Genomic DNA, 18,305 nt, shown 5'->3' with positions numbered 1-18,305 from the left:
AATGGGTTTGGTGAATAGCTAGCTGTCTCTACCTCATTTTAGCCCATTCTTTTTGTTAAGCCATATGTAATTATTAAAAAAAATTCAAGGCTTCCCTGGTGGCGCAGTGGTTGAGAGTCCACCTGCCGATGCAGGGGACACGGGTTTGTGCCCTGGTCTGGGAAGATCCCACATGCCGCGGAGCGGCTGGGCCCGTGAGCCATGGCCGCTGAGCCTGTGTGTCCGGAGCCTGTGCTCCGCAACGGGAGAGGCCACAACAGTGAGAGGCCCGCGTACAACAACAACAAAAAAAATTCAAACAAAGACAAAGCATTTAAAAAAATGCAAGTTAATTTAAAAAAAAAAAAAAAGACCCACTCCAGAATCCACCATCCAGAAATAGCCATTATTACTACTAAGTAAATTTTTATATATAGATAGCTGTATAATCCAGATTTTTATATATAGATGGAAAATAGATTTTAAAAAGGGTAGTTAGAGCAATAAAAAATATTAAAATGATATAATACGTTAATTTTTAAAATATTAAAGTTAGATTTATTTGGCTATATAGAAGAAAAAGAAAGTGAAGCAAAATAGATAACATTGAACTTCATATAAAATTTCCTTACCACAAGAGATATTATTTCCTTAAATTTATACCTTGAAGCTTAATAATAGAGATTACAAAAACAAACAAAACATTGAGAGGTAAGATTGTCTTTCCAGTTCAGATGCTTTTAGCTGTAACAGAATATTGCTAAAGCAGTAGGAAATTTATTGTTTTGCATAAGATGTTCAGAGGCTTTTCTAAGATTAGTTAATTTAACAATAGCCAGTTCAACAGTGGCAGGGCATTGTTGTCTTTCTTTTGGTTCTCTTGGCTTTTCTAGGCATAGTTGTCAGGTCATTACAGTTGTTCCAAGGGTCATGGCCTAACACTTGAGCATCTGAAGGCAGGAAGGGAGTACGTTTTTAAGAGAGAGAACATTCCCAGCCATCTCACAGAAAATTTACCCTTCTGTTTTATTATCCTGACCTAAATCTATCCCAGACCTAAGGCAGTCAGTGGGTAGGGAGGGTAGATTTATCTAAATTGACTTAGATACACCATGTTCACCTCTGGACTGGAGTTTGAGGATGTGAGAGGGTGATTAGCCAAAGAAAACCAGACTTTGTCTACAAGGAGGGGATTTATGTGTAATTACTATTTGGTGGCAAACTATTTTGTTTTAACTACATGCTTCAAAATCTATATTGAGCTCCTGCCTTGAAAGGCTAACAGCATCCCCATACTCTTCTCATTTCCTGTGCCCTCCAGTTTGTTTGTTTTTCAAAGATCTTTATGTTATACTTTTCAGGTCAGGGACATTCTCTTCTGTAAACACAATCCTCAGAGTTGTTTTAGGGATTTGTTCTGTATTTTAAAAAAATATTTATTTATTTATTTGGCTGGCGGGTCTTCTTTTTTTTTTTCTTTCCTGCATTGGGTCTTAGTTGCGGCGCGCAGCGTCATTAGTTGTGGCATGCGGGCTCAGTATTTGCAGTGTGCAGGCTTAGTTGCCCCATGGCATGTGGGATCTTAGTTCCCCGACCAGGGATTGAACTGGTGTACCCCACTTTGCAAGATGGATTCTTTTTTAATGTTATTTTTATTTTATTTATTTATTTATTTATTTTGCGGTACGCGGGCCTCTCACTGTTGTGGCCTCTCCCGTTGCGGAGCACAGGCTCCGGACACGCAGGCTCAGCGGCCATGGCTCATGGGCCCAGCTGCTCCGCAGCATGTGGGATCTTCCCGGTCTAGGGCACGAACCCGTGTCCCCTGTATCGGCAGGTGGACTCTCAACCACTGTGCCACCAGGGAAGCCCCTGCAAGATGGATTCTTAACCACTGGACCACCAGGGAAGTCTCGCTCTGACGGGTCTTAGTTGTAGCACATGGACTTCTTAGTTGTGGCGCATGGGATCTTTGTTTTTTAGTTGTGGCATGTGGGCTCTTAGTTGTGGCATACAGACTCTTAGTTGTGGCATGCAAACTCTTAGTTGTGCATGTGTGTGGAATCTAGTTCCCCAACCAGGGATGGAACCCGGGCCCCTGCATTGGGAGCATGGAGTCTTACCCACTGGACCACCAGAGAAGTCCCATTTGTTCTGTATTTAATTTAAATTTGTAGGATGGTCACTACCAGTCCTTTCACCACAGCTTCTCCAGTGAGTTCTTTATATCATGTCTTAAATTGGCAGAACTTTATTGTTCAGTATCTTTTTTCAAGAATAAGTTCTGCAGACCTGTATTCTGAGTTTGTTCATAATGAAAAGTATTTCCTTATTGTCCTAATTTTTGAATTGTATCTTGGCTATATATAATATCATTAGGTCACACTTTCTTTCCTTTTAAGAATTCAAGCAGTGGACCTGGAGAGTATTGCTGTGGGGAGGACCAGGGACAGTCCCACCCCCCTGACCCCCTTGCAGTCTACTGAGTTTAACTACAGTAAGTCTTGCCGTTGAACATTCTGTAACTGAATTTTTCAGAATGTGTTTTTACAGTTTTTATTTTGTGGGCTTTTATGTTTGAATACATCTTCTGTTCTCCATTCATTGGATTTTCTACTTTAGGGACACAGGTTATACTTACGTTTGATTATCTTGTTTTATGTAGCTCTTAGTTCCTCTCTAATCCCCCACCCCCCTTTTTTTCTTGGCCACGCTGCGTGGCTTGTGGGATCTTAGTTCCTTGACCAGGGATCGAACCCGGGCCACAGCAGTGAAAGTGCCCAGTCCTAACCATTGGACCCTCAGAGAATTCCTTCTAACCACTTTTTTTAAAAAAAATTTTTATTGGAGTATGGCTGCTTTACAATGTTGTGTTAGCCTCCACTACACAACAAAATGAATCAGCCATCCACATACAGATATCCCCTCCCTTTTGGACATAACCACTTTAATATCTGCTGATTTTTCACTTGCATTACTAGGATTGTTTCATGCCCCTTTTTAAGCAGTATTTTTATTCTCAAGAATGTATATTAATTTTCCTTGCTGATTCTATTTTATTTACTAATTCTGTTTTAGTTTTTAAATTACTTTGGTTGTATAATCCCTTTTCTTTGACCTTTTTTTGTTTCATTATCTCATTTTTGTGCTTTGTTCGAAGTTTTATTTAGCGTGAAGCAGTTTTGAGAAACATCTTCAAGTTGCATTTTTTAAAAAAAATTGTATTTATTTATTTATGGCTGTGTTGGGTCTTTGTTGCTGCACGCGGGCTTCCTCTAGTTGGGGTGAGCGGGGGCTACTCTTCGTTGCAGTGCATGGGCTTCTCATTGCGGTGCCTTCTCTTGTTGTGGAGCATGGGCTCTAGGCGCGCGGGCTTCAGTAGTTGCGGCTTGTGAGCTCTAGAGCGTAGGCTCAGTAGTTGTGGCACACGGGCTTAGGTGCTCTGCGGCATGTGGGATCTTCCCGGACCAGGGCTCGAACCCATGACCCCTGCATTGGCAGACGGATTCTTAACCACTGCGCCGCCAGAGAATTCTGAGAAATATCTTTATGCTGAGTTATATTTATTTGTAGGGTAAGATTTTTGGTTCTCTTATGCACGTTGTGCTCTTTATATTGTTTCTTTTTTGGCTGTGATTTCTTTGCCATGCAACTTTTTTCCCTCTTGCTCATTTTTGTGAGGCTCTTTGTAGATATTTGCTCCACTATAGTTTAGGTAATTTCTTGAATCTCTTCTCACCATTTTTGAGACTAGGGTTTGAGGGCTAAGTATCTTGCCTTTTTCTGACGCCAGCGGGAATGGCAAGGCTGCAGTGTAAAAACTCAGCTGGGGCAGTATACAGTTTTTGGTAAAACCTCAGGCTCAGCTTTCTTTTCTAATTTTTGATTAAATGTCTTATACTAGATTTTAATCTCTTAACTGTGTGGGGGTATCTCATACAGTTAAGAATACCCTCTGATTTTATATAATTCACTCCTAGCCTAGATCCTTTACTTCCAAAGAGTAAGTACTCTCCCTTCCTCTAGTTTTTCCTGTTTCTGCCCTGAAGCTTGCACTACTCTTTAGGCAGAGAACAAATTAAGTAGGCAGGAAAACAAAAAGAAAAGATTGCTTCTCTGCAGAATGAGGGGTTTTTGTGATATTCTCAGAATTTTAACTAATTTTGGAAGCAGGATTATTAATAGCTGAATTCTATAGTTCAGTCCAGGGCATTTTCTCCTCTATTTCTGAAGTCTCCTATTTCACTGTTTGCTTGCCAGTTTTTGTTTAATGCATTATTATCTGCCTCTGCCAATCCCCCAGTTTTGGTTGCTGTTTGGTTTGTTGTTTTCACTGGTTTTTGTCTGTTAGATTTTGAACCTAACAACATTGGAAAAATTTGATGTGATTTCAAATCACCATTTTTTAAGCGTTAGGAGTTATTAAATCTAGACACACTCTCCTTACTAGACATTTAATTTCTAATATTGGGCTTCCTGATGAACTCTTCTTTGCACTTAGTGATGATGAAATTCTTTCCTACATATGAGCAAATCTTTGTTGATAATTTAGAATTTTTCTGGGGAAGTAATAACCTCAAGCCCAATATTGCATTCCTTTTAGAATTCACTTTCTAATTTACTCCCAATATTTCTACCAGTTGTTCAGTGATTGCACGTGTACTTTTCAAACTCTGAGATATCTGATTTCTCTGTGTCTGAAGACATGAACTTATTTCAGGTGTTATCTCTACTGTATTGTACTTTAGTTTTCCTTTAACAGTTAATTTCTTTACCCATTCCAGTTTGAACACTGGAAACATTGGATGTCTCTTAGTTGTTTATCTTGCTCTAAACTTAGGTTAAAAACTCCTGTATTGTCCCTAACTTCTACATGGAAAGTAGTTCATTCTGGAGCTAAAGCTACTTTAAAATGGAAATGTTTTCTCTCCCTTCTTTTATATCTTTTCTTCTTACCCCTACTCTTTCAAATTTCCTTTTTTTTTTGTTTTTTGGCTGTGTTGGGTCTTCGTTGCTGCATGTGGGCTTTCTCTAGTTGTGGCGAGCAGGGGCTACTCTTCGTTGCGGTGCATGGGCTTCTCATTGTGGTGGCTTCTCTTGTTGCGGAACACGGGCTCTAGGTGCGCGGGCTTCAGTAGTTGTGGCGTGTGGGCTCAGTAGTTGTGGCGCATGGGCTTAGTTGCTCCACAGCATGTGCGATCTTCCCAGACAAGGGATTGAACCCGTGTCCCCTGCGTTGGCAGGTGGATTCTTAACCACTGCGCCACCAGGGAAGTCCAAATTTCCATTTTATAATTCGTCATCATGGGTAACTTACCTATATTTTTATTTAAATTAAAAAATATATATATATTTTTAAAGGTTTCAGTTAACTTTCTTGGGAGGTGTAGGTTGAAGTCTATTTTGTGCTTGTTTAAGCCATTCCTTTGTGATCTGTAAAAATAGATCCTTACAGGGCTGTTTTAAGGATTAAATGAGATAATATATATATTTGTAAATTACAAATTGCTACAATTCAGATTATTTTTATTGTTAATTATACACACTAATATATTTAGGAGTGACACTGGTTGTCCTTACCTATGGTTTTACATAAAAATATTCAGTATTTGTTTATTTCCTTCTGGTTGGTACTCTTTTAGCATACAATTTTATTCATTTATTAAATTTATTTTTTATGGAAGTAATATAGTTGATGTAAAGTATTATATTAGTTTTAGGTGTACTATGTAGTGATTTGATAATTTACATACATTATGAAATGATCGCCATAATAAGTCTAGTAACTATCTGTCCCTGTACAAATTTCTTAACAATGTTATTGACCATATTCTTTATGGTGTGTATTATAGCCCCTTTGCTCACTTATTTTATAGCTGGAAGTTTTCTCCCCCACCCCGCTCAGTTTGTTCTCTGCATCTGAGTCTGTTTTCGTTCGGTTTGTTTTGTTTTTTAGATTCCACATAAAAGTAAGGTCATATGGTACTTGTCTTTCTTAGTCTGACTTATTTAACTTAGTGTAATACTGTCTAAATCCATTCATGTAAAATGGCAAAATTTTATTTTTTTAATGGCTGAGTAATGTGACACACACACACTGTCTTCTTTATCCATTTATCTACTGATGGCCACTTAGATTGCTTCCATACCTTGGCTATTGCAAATAATGCTGCAGTGAACATTGTGCATATGTCTTTTTGAATTAGTGTTTTTGTTTTCTTTGGGTAAATACCCAGAAATGAAGTTGCTGGATCATATGGCAGTTCTATTTTTAATTTTTTGAGGAATCGTCACATTGTTTTCCATAGTGGCTGCACTAATTTCCAATCCCACCGACAGTTCACAAGGGTTCTCTTTTCTCTGCATCCTTGCCAACACTTATTATTTGTTGTCTTTTTGATGATAGCCATTGTGACAGGTGTGACGTGGTATCTCATCATGGTTCTGATTTGCATTTCCCTGCTGATTAGTGATATTGAGCATCTTCTCATGTGTCTGTTGGCCATCTGTATGTCTTTTTTGGAAAAATGTCTATTCAGGTCCTCTGCTTATTTATTTTGTTTTATTTTGCGGTACGCGGGCCTCTCACTGTTGTGGCCTCTCCCGTTGCGGAGCACAGGCTCCGGACGCGCAGGCTCAGCGGCCATGGCTCACGGGCCCAGCCGCTCCGCAGCATGTGGGATCTTCCCGGACCGGGGCATGAACCCGTGTTCCCTGCATCAGCAGGTGGACTCTCAACCACTGCGCCACCAGGGAAAGCCCCCTCTGCTTATTTGTTAATTGGGTTGTTGGTTTTTGGATGTTGATTTGTATGAGTTCTTTGTGTATTTTGGATATTAATCCCTTATCAGATATGTTGTTTGCAAGTATCTTGTCCCATTCAGTAGGTGGCCTTTTCATTTTGTTGCCGGTTTCCTTCGCTGTGCAAAAACTTTTCATTCTCAATTTGATGTCCCTTTTGTTTATTTTTGCTTTTGCTTCCCTTGCCTCAGGAGACATATCTGGAAAGATTCTGCTAAGACCAGTTTCGAAAAGCATGCTGCCCATGTTTTCTTCTGGTTTTATGGTTTCAGGTCTTCTTTTTAAGTCATTTTGAGTTTATTTTTGTATATGGTGTAAGAAAGTAGTCTAGTTGACTCTTTTGTATGTAGCTGTCCAGTTTTCACAACATCATTTATTGAACAGGCTGTCTTTTCCTCATTGCATATTCTGGCCTCCTTTGTTACAGATTAACTGACCATGTAAGCATGGGTTTATTTCTGGACTCTGTTCTGTCCCGTTGATCTGTGTGTCTGTTTTTATGCTAGTACCATAGTATTTTGATTACCATAGTTTTGCAGTATAGTTTGAAATCAGGGTCTGTGATACCTCCAGCTTTGTTCTTCTTTCTCAGATTTCTTTGGCTCCTTGCATAAAGTTTTAAAGCAGAATTCATATCATATTAACCATTTCCCCAAATCTTTAAATATTCCTTTAGAACATGCTTTTTAAGTTTTCATTACATGGTTGTATAATAATTTTTTCAACCACATCTGTGTCACTGGACATTCAGAGTGTTTTCAGGTTTTTTATCATTGCAAATAGTAGCATAATAAACTGTATTTAATCCTTTGTTCACTTCCTAGAGGTGAAATTACTAGATCAGATAAAGTATTCATGGTTTCTAACTCTTACCTTTAAAATGGTCCTTCGCATTTTTACATTCTCTCAAGTAATGTATGCAGGTACTCATTTCACTGTAACTTGGGTGACATTGGGTCTTATTATAAACAAAAACCCAACAATTTTGATCACTAGGTAATAGAAAAATATTACCATTAAGTTCTCTAGTAGTTGGGTTGCACATTCTTTGTTATTTAGTGACTCTGTTTCTTTTATAAATTGCCCTCTGTACATTGTTTTATGGCATATATATTTTTTCTTACTGATTTATAAAAAATTTAAACAGCACTGAAATACGGAACATATTAACTCACTTCTCAGTTTGTTTTTAGCTTTTTAATGGTTTTTAAATTGACGTAGAAGTATTTTGAATTTGAATAGCTAAAACTGCCTTTTCCATTTCTGATTTTCTTTTTAATCTTATTGGAGTATAGTTGCTTTACAATGTTGTGTTAGTTTCTGCTGTACAACAAAGTGAATCAGCTGTATGTATGCATATATCCCCATATCCCCTCCCTCTTGAGCCTCCCTCCCACCCTCTGTATCCCACCCCTCTAGGTGGTCACAGAGCGCTGAGCTGATCTCCCTGTGCTATGCAGCAGCTTCCCACTAGCTAGTTATTTTACATTTGGTAGTGTATATATGCCAACGCTACACTTGCACTTCGTCCCAGCTCCCCCTTCCCCCGCTGCGTCCTCAAGTCCGTTCTCTATGTCTGTGTCTTTATTTCTGCCCCACCACTAGGTTCATCAGTACCATTTTTTTAGATTCCATATATGTGAGTTAGCATACGGTATCCATTTCTGATTTTTTAGTGAGTTTTTTGCTCTTAGAAAAAGTCTTTCTTTAAAGTTTTAAAAAAAATTTTCTTAAACCTCTTAGATTATTTTAATTTTTATTTAACTATTTAAAGTAATCCATTTGGATTTTGTCTTACTTTGTATAAGATACTTTCCCCTAAATTATTAACCAGTTGTTGTAGTACCATTATTAAATAATTTCAGTCTTTCCTTGCTGATTTGGAATCCCATCTGTGTCATATGCTAAATATTTATATTAATTGAATATTTTCCTGGAATTTCCTTTTGTTCTATTGTTCTGTTAAAATCAGCCTATCTTTTTAGTGTGAAAGTCATTAGACTGTGTTGATTCATATCTTACCGGCCAATATTATGAATATAATCTATTGATAGCCTCTTCCACTGAGCATTTGCAATCCTCATCTCAGGATGTATTTCTTGGCGTATTACAAAGGACCAAAGTTCTGTGTTATTTCATGATGACTTCCATACATTCACATTTTCATAGATTTACACATGCATACTTTACTTTTTACTCTCGTGTGCTTTCCAAGATTGTAGAGATTGTTTATCTTGTTCTTATTCAGACTCTTTACATGATGACTGGGATCTAAGGGGGCAGAGGTGAAAGACGTAGAAGACTTCTCAAGGCTCTTCTTGGCTCCAGAACTTGTACATGACATCCTATTACAAAGAATTGGAGGCATGAGTCCTTATGATCTGTCACAGTTAAAATATCTTCATAGTAAGAAAGTTTCCTAAAAAAATCTGAATAAAAACTATTATTGTGTTATTTTACATTTTCTTTTACTAAAGTATTAACATTGCAGTCAAGAGGTATCTAATGTACTTATTAAATCAGGAGTTAAAAGCAAAGAGTGGCAGTACTCTTGGGTATGACAGTAAAACATCTATCCTTAATTTTTATGCTTTTTGTTTTGCTGGTGTGTAATCTCTTTTAGGGCAGAGCCAGTGATATTATTCTTTCATGCCTTGAATAGATTAAGTTCTCCGAATGTTTAAATTTATGAACTATTGCAAATAAGTTGAATTAACTAAATAGCAGTAAACTTCACACCCAATACTGACTCTTACCTACTGATTCAAACATCTGAGAATGACTTCGTTAAAAGTTTTTGGTGTTAAATAAGGTTGGGCTCCTAATATGTAATTAATTTCTTATTAATTGAATTCCTTTGTTATATTTCAATTCATCAGTTTTAGCAGAGATAACTAATTCATCTATTTTCGGAGTAAACCTCAGAAAGAATTTTTGGCCTGAGTTTCTATGCTCTGTTTTGTAGTTTGTGGGCCATAGAATTTAATGCATGGTGATGGAGAATCCAACATCATTATGATGTGATAGTGCATGTCAAAGTTCTATGTAAATTTTAAAGCGCTATTTATGAAATGTACGCAACAGTATTTAGTGTTTTTAACAGAAGATAAAGTTTGTCAGATATAAAAGTAGCAAATAATTGTAGACTTTAGTTGTTTATATATTGTTCTATGTTGGTCAAGGATAAGGGAACTGAAGTCGCCTTAAAATAAGTTATACTAGTATTACTATATATTTTAATATATAGTAATATATATAGTAATGCCATAAGTATATTACTAGTATTGTTTATATATAAAATAATATGGTTAGAAGTGATTATTTTTGACAAATATTTGTTAACATTGTAAATTACTTAAACACAATTATATAGAAATCTCATCTTTATTATGTATATGTGGGTTATGATTTAAATTTAAATTGGATTTTACTTCTATTCACTTTTAGAAATATAAAGAAAAGGACAAACACAAACAAAAACACAAGAAGCAACCAGAACCATCACCTGCATTGGTTCCTTCCTTGACTGTTACTACAGAAAAAGTAAGTTTTAAGTGTCATATTTTGTTCTACATAATAACTAGTTATGTGCTGACTTTTACCGTTTGACTAGTTATGTGCTGAATTTTGAAAATACTTGAGGAAGTGTCCTGGTTCCTTCTAAGCATTTCCACCTCTCTAACCCTACATCAAGTGCTTTAGGTTTTCTATTCTTAGTCCTTTATTCTATCTTCTGTTTATTCTATGCTTATTTCTGAAGAATGTTAAGTGAGGATAACAAGTGGGGGGCATCATTGAGATGTAAACTTTGGGCTGTGCAGTGGGCTTTGTCCACCTGTGCTTTTGAATTTTGGCTTCACCACTTACAGACCAAGCTCTTAGGTTAATTAACCTCTTTATAACTCAATTTCATCATTCGTTAAAGTGGGGGAGATAATTGTTGGAATTGAATGAGGTAATGCATATGAAGCAGTTAGAACAATGTCTGGTTCATAGTAAGTATTACTTAGTAAATGTTAAATATTATTAAGATTATAATCATGTGGCTAACAGGAAAACAAGTGGGGATGGTGTTGGGCAGCTGGGACAGAGTAAGAAAGGGAGGTGGGAGGGGTGCAGTAGAAGAGGCCAGGATGAGAGGCCAATCACATAGGGCTGTATAAGCCAGTGGAAGGACATAGTTTTTAGTCTGAGTGTAAAGATAGCCGTTAGAGCAGCGATCCCCAACCTTTTTGGCACCAGGGACTGTTGTTGTTTTTTTTTTAATTAAGTTATTTATTTATATTTTTATTTTTGGCTGTGTAGGGTCTTCATTTCTGTGGGAGGGCTTTCTCTAGTTGCGGCAAGTGGGGGCCACTCTTCATCGAGGTGTGCGGGCCTCTCACTGTCGTGGCCTCTCTTGTCGCGGAGCACAGGCTCCAGACGCGCAGGCTCAGTAGTTGTGGCTCACGGGCCTGGTTGCTCCGCGGCATGTGGGATCTTCCCAGACCAGGGCACCAACCCGTGTCCCCTGCATTGGCAGGCAGATTCTCAACCACTGCGCCACCAGGGAAGCCCCAGCGACTGGTCTTGTGGAAGATAATTTTTCCACAGATGGGGGGTGGTGGGGTGATGGTTTCAGCATGATTGAAGCACATTAAGTTTATTGTACACTTTATTACTGTTATTATTACATTGTAATATATAGTGAAGTAATTATACAACTCACCATAATGCAGAATCAGTGCGAGCCCTGAGCTAGTTTTCACTTGCCACTAACTGATAGGGTTTTGATAGGAGTCTGCAAGCGATTGATTTATTATGGTCTCTGCAGTGAAACCTCTCTGATAATGATAATCTGTATTTGCAGCCGCTCCCCAGTGCTAGCATCACCGCCTCATCTCCCCCTCAGATCATCAGGCATTAGATTCTCATAAGGAGCACACAAGCTAGATCCCTCGCGTGTGCAGTTCACCGTAGGGTTTGCGCTCCTAGGAGAATCTAATGCCGCTGCTGATCACAGGAGGCGGAGCTCAGGCAGTAATATGAGCAGTGGAAAGCGGCTGTAAATATAGATGAAGCATCGCTTGCTCATCTGCCACTCACCTCCTGCTGTGCAGCCCGGTTCCTAACAGGCCACGGACTGGTACCAGCCCGGGGATTGGGGACCCCTCCGTTAAAGAGTTCTGATCTGAGATGTAACATGGTGTTACTTAAGTTTTGTAAGAACCTGTGGCTGCTTTGTTGTAAATGGACTATAGAGAGTCAAGAATGAAAGGAGGGAGGCCATTAGGAGGTTATTGCAATAATCCAGAAAGGGATGGTGGTGACACTGGAGGGTGGTGAAAGGTGATCAGGTTATGAATACATTCAAAAGTAGAACCCACATAACTTTCTTATAGATAAAAAGTGTAAGAGAAAGAGGATCCAAAGATGATTCCAAAGATGTTAGCCTACATAACTAGAAGGAATGGAACTGCTGTTGACAAAGATGTGAAAGACTGTGGGTGTGGTAGGTTTAGGGGAAGAAGAGGAATTCAGTTTTGGGTATGGTATTTGTTCTTTTTAAAACTTTTTAAAATTGAAGTATAGTTGGGGCTTCCCTGGTGGCGCAGTGGTTGAGAGTCCGCCTGCCGATGCAGGGGACGTGGGTTCGTGCCCCGGTCTGGGAAGATCCCACATGCCGCGGAGCGGCTGGGCCCGTGAGCCATGGCCGCTGAGCCTGCGCGTCCGGAGCCTGTGCTCCACAACGGGAGAGGCCACAACAGTGAGAGAGGCCTGTGTATCGCAAAAAAAAAAAAAAAATTGAAGTATAGTTGATTTACAGTGTTGCGTTAATTTTTTCTGTATAGCAGAGTGACACAGCCATACATATATACATATTTTTTTCATATTCTTTTCCATTATGGCTTATCACAGGATACTGAATATAGTTCCTTGTGCTGTACAGTAGGACCTTGTTATTTATCCATCCTATATATAATGGGTTGCATCTACTAATCTCCAAACTTCCAGTTCTTTCCTCCTCCACATCCCTGCCCCATGGCAACCACAAGTCTGTTCTCTATGTCTGTGAGTCTCTTTCTGTTTCATAGATATGTTCATTTGTGTCATATTTTAGATTCCACATATAAGTGATATCATCTGATATTTGTCTTTCTCTTACTGACTTATTTCGCTTAGTATGTTAATCTCTAGGTCCATCCATGCTGCTGCAAATGGCATTATTTCATTCTTTTTAATGGCTGGGCAATATTCCTGTGTGTGTGTGTGTGTGTGTGTGTGTGTGTGTTTGTGTTTAGGGTTGTCCAAAAAGTTCGTTTGGGTTTTCCTGTAAAATCTTATGGAAAAACCGGAACAAACTTTTTGGCCAACCCAGTATATACCACGTTTTTTTATCCATTTGTCTGTTGATGGACATTTAGGTTGCTTCCACGTCTTGGCTATTGTAAAGAGTGCTGCTATGAACATAACGGTGCATGTAGCTTTTCGAATTATAGTTTTGTCTGGGTATATGCCCAGGGGTGGGATTGCTGGATCATATGGCAACTCTAGTTTTTGAGGAACCTCCATACTGTTTTCCATAGTGGCTGCACCAATTTACATTCCCACCAACAGTATAAGAGTGTTCCCTTTTCTCCACACCCTCTCCAGCATTTGTTGTTTGTAGACTTTTTAATGGTGGCTCCTCTGACTGGTGTGAAGTGGTACCTCATTGTAGTTTTGATTTGCATTTTTCTAATAATTAGCGATGAGTATCTTGCAAAAGTAGTTCTAGAGGGAACATATCTCAACATAATAAAAGCTATTTACAACAGACCCACAGCGAATGTAATACTCAGCGTTGAAAAGCTGAAAGCATTCCTGCCCAAAACAAGACAAGGATGCCCACTCTCACCACTTCTCTTCAGCATAGTATTGGAAGTTTTAGCCACAACAATCAGACAAGAAAAAGAAATAAAGGTATTCAAACGGGTAGGGAAGAGGTAAAGTTGTCATATACACAAATGATATGATGCTATATATAGAAAACCCTGAAGACTCCACACAAAAACTGATGTACGAATTCAGCAAGGTAACAGTATACAAGATTAACATACAGGAATCAGTTGCATGCCTTTACAGTAACAGTGAAATAACAGAACAGGAATGCAAACAAACAATCCCTTTTAAAATTGCTTCAAAAAAAAAAAAAAAGAAACTTAGGAGTGAACCTCACCAAGGAGGTAAAAGACTTATATGCTGAGAACTACAAAACCTTAATAAAGGAAACTGAAGATGATTCAAAGTAATGGAAAGATATCCCCTGCTCTTGGATTGGAAGAATTAATATTGTTAAAATGGCCGTACTACCCAAAGCTATCTATAGATTTAATGTGATCCCTATCAAATTACCCATGACATTTTTCACAGAAGTAGAACAAATAATCATAAAATTTATATGGAAACTTTATAAAAGACCCAGAATTGCCAAAACAATCCTGAGGAAAAAGGACAAGGCAGGAGTTATGACTCTCCCAGACTTCAGACAAAGCTACAGTAATCAAAACAGTATGGTATTGATACAAAAACAGACAGGTCAGTGGAACAGAATAAAGAGCCCAGAAATAAACCCACACACCTATGGGCAGCCTTCGACAAAGGATGCAAGAATATACAATGGTAAAAGACAGTCCCTTCAGCAAGTGTGTTGGGAAAGTTGGACAGCTGTATGTCAGTCAGTGAAGTTAGAACACACCCTTACACCATACACAAAAGTAAACTCAAAATGCTTAAAGACTTAAATATAAGACAGGACACCATAAAACTCCTAGAAGAGGACACAGGCAAAACATTCTCTGAAATAAATCGATAGATGATAGATAGAAATAAAAGCAAAAATAAACAAATGGGACCTAAATAAACTTATAAGCTTTTGCACAGCAAAGGAGACCATAAACAAAACAAAAAGACAACCTACGGACTTGGAGAAAATATTTGCAAATGATGCGACCAACAAGGGCTTAATTTCCAAAATATTTGAACAGCTCATACAATTCAACAGCAACAAAAAAAGCCTGGGATTTCCCTGGTGGTCCAGTGGTTAAGACTCCATGCTGCCAATGCAGGGGCCCTGGCTTTGATCCCTGGTCAGGGAACTGCATCCTGCATGCTGCAACTAAAGATCTCACACACTTCAATGAAGATTCCACACTCGGCAACAAAGATCCTGTGTGCCTCAAATAAGACCCAAGATACAACTAAGCTTGTACTTTTCCAAATTCTGCTCTAAGGGATTGATAATAACTGTAACAGTGAGACCTAGTGAGTGATAAGGTCTGATGTTTTGAAGTTTTATACCTGGAGGGCTTTAGAGAGAGAGAGGGGTTTAGAATCAGCATTGAAGAGCAAGAGAACCCAGCCCACCTGCATAGCCAGTGAAACCAGAGTAGAGTAGCTGGAGTAGAGTATCCATTACTTGAAGTAGCTGTGAGGTAAACAGGGTGTTCAGAGTGACCCCTGATTTTCTTAGAGCAAGAATCTGCAGGGAATATTCTGAGAAAAGGTTGAGCTTATTTATTTTTTAATATTTATTTATTTATTTGGCTGTGCCATGTCTTAGTTGCGGCATGTGGGAATCTAGTTCTCTGACCAGGGATCGAACCTGGGCCCCCAGCATTGGGAGTGTGGAGTCTTAACCACTGGACCACCACGGCAGTCCCAAGGTTGAGTTTTAATATAGCAGCTTTTCCTGATCATTCTGAGTTCCAGAGAGAACAGTGGAAGGGTTTCAGCTGTTGAAGAGGGAGCAGCGGGGGTGTGTGGACAAAATGTTCATGGCTGAGTGGGAAAGACGGAGGTGAGGATTAAACTGGATTCTGGGCTTTCTGTTAGTGAGTGGCAAAGTCCCAGGCTGGCCTTGAGCCTTTTTTTTTTTTTTTTGCCGTACGCGGGCCTCTCACTGCTGCGGCCTCTCCCACGGCAGAGCACAGGCTCCGGACGCACAGGCTCAGCGGCCATGGCTCACGGGCCCAGCCGCTCCACGGCATGTGGGATCTTCCCAGACCGGGGCACGAACCCGTGTCCCCTGCATCGGCAGGGGGACTCTCAACCACTGCGCCACCAGGGAAGCCCTATAGCCAGTTTTGATTGTACATTTTTGAACCTTGCATTTCTTACACCTTAAGGCAAAATTCCATTTTGTTTATTTCTTTATTAACTTAGAATCGACTCTGCTGGTCTTAAAATTTTTAATTGTACTGTATGTATAATTTTTAACCCTTTTTTGACTCTAAACATTTTTCAGGCTAGAAATTATCAGCAAGTAAATGCCTCGATGTCAATGTGATGTCACTGTAATCCTTTAAATACTGCAACTTTAATTTATCAATATAATATTTTCACATAAATCCTTGATAACCATGGTAGTGTACTACTGGTGATGCATAGATATATAAAAGTCACTAGGAACAGAGTAGGATTTTCATATTAATCATTAAGATTGTATATGTAAGTGTCCTTCCTGGAAAACATAGCTTGTTGTTTCTGTCATTGGGAGGTTTAGGTTTTTAGGTATAAGGGGATTAGATGGAACAGATGGGATTAGATTCTGCAGACCCTTGAATTAAGGGAATCCTTTAATATAATACATCAAGTTGAGAAAGCAGAAAAGGAGGCTCACCTTGTGTTTGTAGGACAGTGTGGTCGCTTCCCCTGATTTCCTCAGTTTGGTCTTTCTGAGCACTTCAGATCTGTTTCCTTCTTTCCATAGTGTTAGTAGAAGGGTATATTGCCAAGGAAGGATAAGAGAAGAAAGTCTTAGCTCTTTACCTTGTGCCGATTTGTTTGGTGTCAGTGTTATTTTTCTGAAAAAAATATTTGAATGAGGGAAAGCCATAGTTAAGTTCTGTTTTCTTGTATCTCTTGGCCTTTCAGTAAGTATAACTTTTAAATAAAACTGTTAAAGTTTATACTGTTTTGCTAAGATTTTTTGATAGTAGAACAAACACTTTTCTGTAAAGTAGGTTAATTGATTTCTTAATGTTTAAAAACTTCTAATATGCTTCTTTAAAAATTAACTTTTAAAGAAATCTGTAGAAGTTTTAACTTACTAAGAAATCCAGGTGTAGATTTATCCACTATGTTTTTAGTATATGTCAATCTCTGGTCTTTTCTTGTGTTATTCAGCAACACAACACCCTTGAATGCTAATCATCCTTAAACAAATTTTTTTGGAGACTTAATTTTTAAGGAAATACACACACATACACAATAATCTTACGATAATAAAAGTATTCAAAATTTTATTGTATCAAATACATTGGACCTTTTGTTAGCTTTCTTGAGGTAAAATTGACATACAATAAATTGCACATATTTGAAGTGGAAAATTCCATAAATTTGTGAATTGATTTGCTAAATGATTAGCAAAAGTTTCCTTGTGATTTAGTGTAATGCCCTTCTTGCCTTCACACGACTACCCTTGCCCTGGCAACTATTGTGTTTTCTGTCACTGTAAATTAGTTTGAATTTTCTAGAATTTAAAAAATGGAAACATATAGTATGTACACTTCTTTATCTGACTTCTTTCACTCAGCATAATTATTTTGAGACTCATCCATATTGTGTGTATGAAGAGTTCATTCCCTTTTATTCCTGACTAGTATTCTGTTGTATGGGCTTACCATAATTTGTTAATCCATTTAACAATGGATGGACATTCAGGTTGTTTCCAGTTTTGGGCTATTAAAGATAAAGCTGCTAGGAACATTGTACAATATTTGTATGGGCATGCACTTTAATTTTTCTTGCATAAACGCCAAGGAGCAGAATAGCTGGGTCACATGGTAGGTATGTCCTTAATTATTTAAGACAGTGTCAAACTGTCTTCCAAAGTGGTTATACCATTTAACAATTCTACCATCAGCGTACGAGAGTTCTTGTTCCTCTACGTTCTCTGCAACACTTGGTATAATCAGTTGTTTTAATTTCAGCCATTCTAGTTAGGTACGTATCAGTTTCTCATTGTGGTTTTGATTTGCATTTCCTTAATGGCCTAAATTATGTTAAACATCTTTTCATGTGAATAGTTGCCATTTATTTATTTTTTCCTTTTTATTGGTTTGTTTTCTTATTACTGAGTTTTGTGAGACATTATATGTTCCGATACAAATCCTTTATCAGATATGTTATATGTTTTCTTTTAGAAGTTTTATATTTTTATGTTTTACATTTAGGTCGATGATCCTTTTTGAGTTAATTTTTGCATATGATGTGAGTTACACATCAAAATCCACTTATTTGAATACTGATATTCAGTTTTTCCTGAGCCATTTGTGAACAGACTGCCCTTTCTCCACTGAATTACCTTTACTCCCATTTGTATAAAAACAGTTAACCATATATGTATCGGTCTATTTCTGGACTCTGTTCTGTTCCATACCACACAATCTTGATTACTGTGGCTTTATAATGACCCTTGAGGTCAGATAGGGTCCACTTCCAACTTTGTTCTCTTTCAGTTGTTTGATCTGTTCTAGGTTCTCTGCATTTTTTTTTTTTTTTTT

At 38.2% G+C, this 18,305-nt stretch overlaps 1 protein-coding gene across 9 annotated transcripts in view; it reads left to right on the top strand.

The window, feature by feature from the left end:
- The window catches only part of MLLT10 (MLLT10 histone lysine methyltransferase DOT1L cofactor), a 243,475-nt gene that overhangs the window by 133,431 nt on the left and 91,739 nt on the right, over nucleotides 1-18,305 (top strand). For all 9 annotated transcript variants that reach the window (XR_003005988.1, XR_003005987.1, XM_024765503.1 and 6 more), the window contains one exon: nucleotides 10,228-10,323. Coding sequence is in view for 7 of the 9 variants with exons in the window: in XM_024765503.1 (XP_024621271.1) it covers nucleotides 10,228-10,323 (96 nt within the window). In the remaining 2 variants the exon portion in view is untranslated. The remainder of the gene's footprint in view (nucleotides 1-10,227; nucleotides 10,324-18,305) is intronic.

This window comes from Neophocaena asiaeorientalis, unplaced genomic scaffold (assembly GCF_003031525.2).
Source record: "Neophocaena asiaeorientalis asiaeorientalis breed wild unplaced genomic scaffold, Neophocaena_asiaeorientalis_V1.1 scaffold217, whole genome shotgun sequence".
Lineage (NCBI taxonomy): Eukaryota > Metazoa > Chordata > Mammalia > Artiodactyla > Phocoenidae > Neophocaena > Neophocaena asiaeorientalis.
The sequence above is the reverse complement of the archived record's forward strand: the minus strand, read 5'-3'. Positions and strand labels throughout refer to the sequence as shown.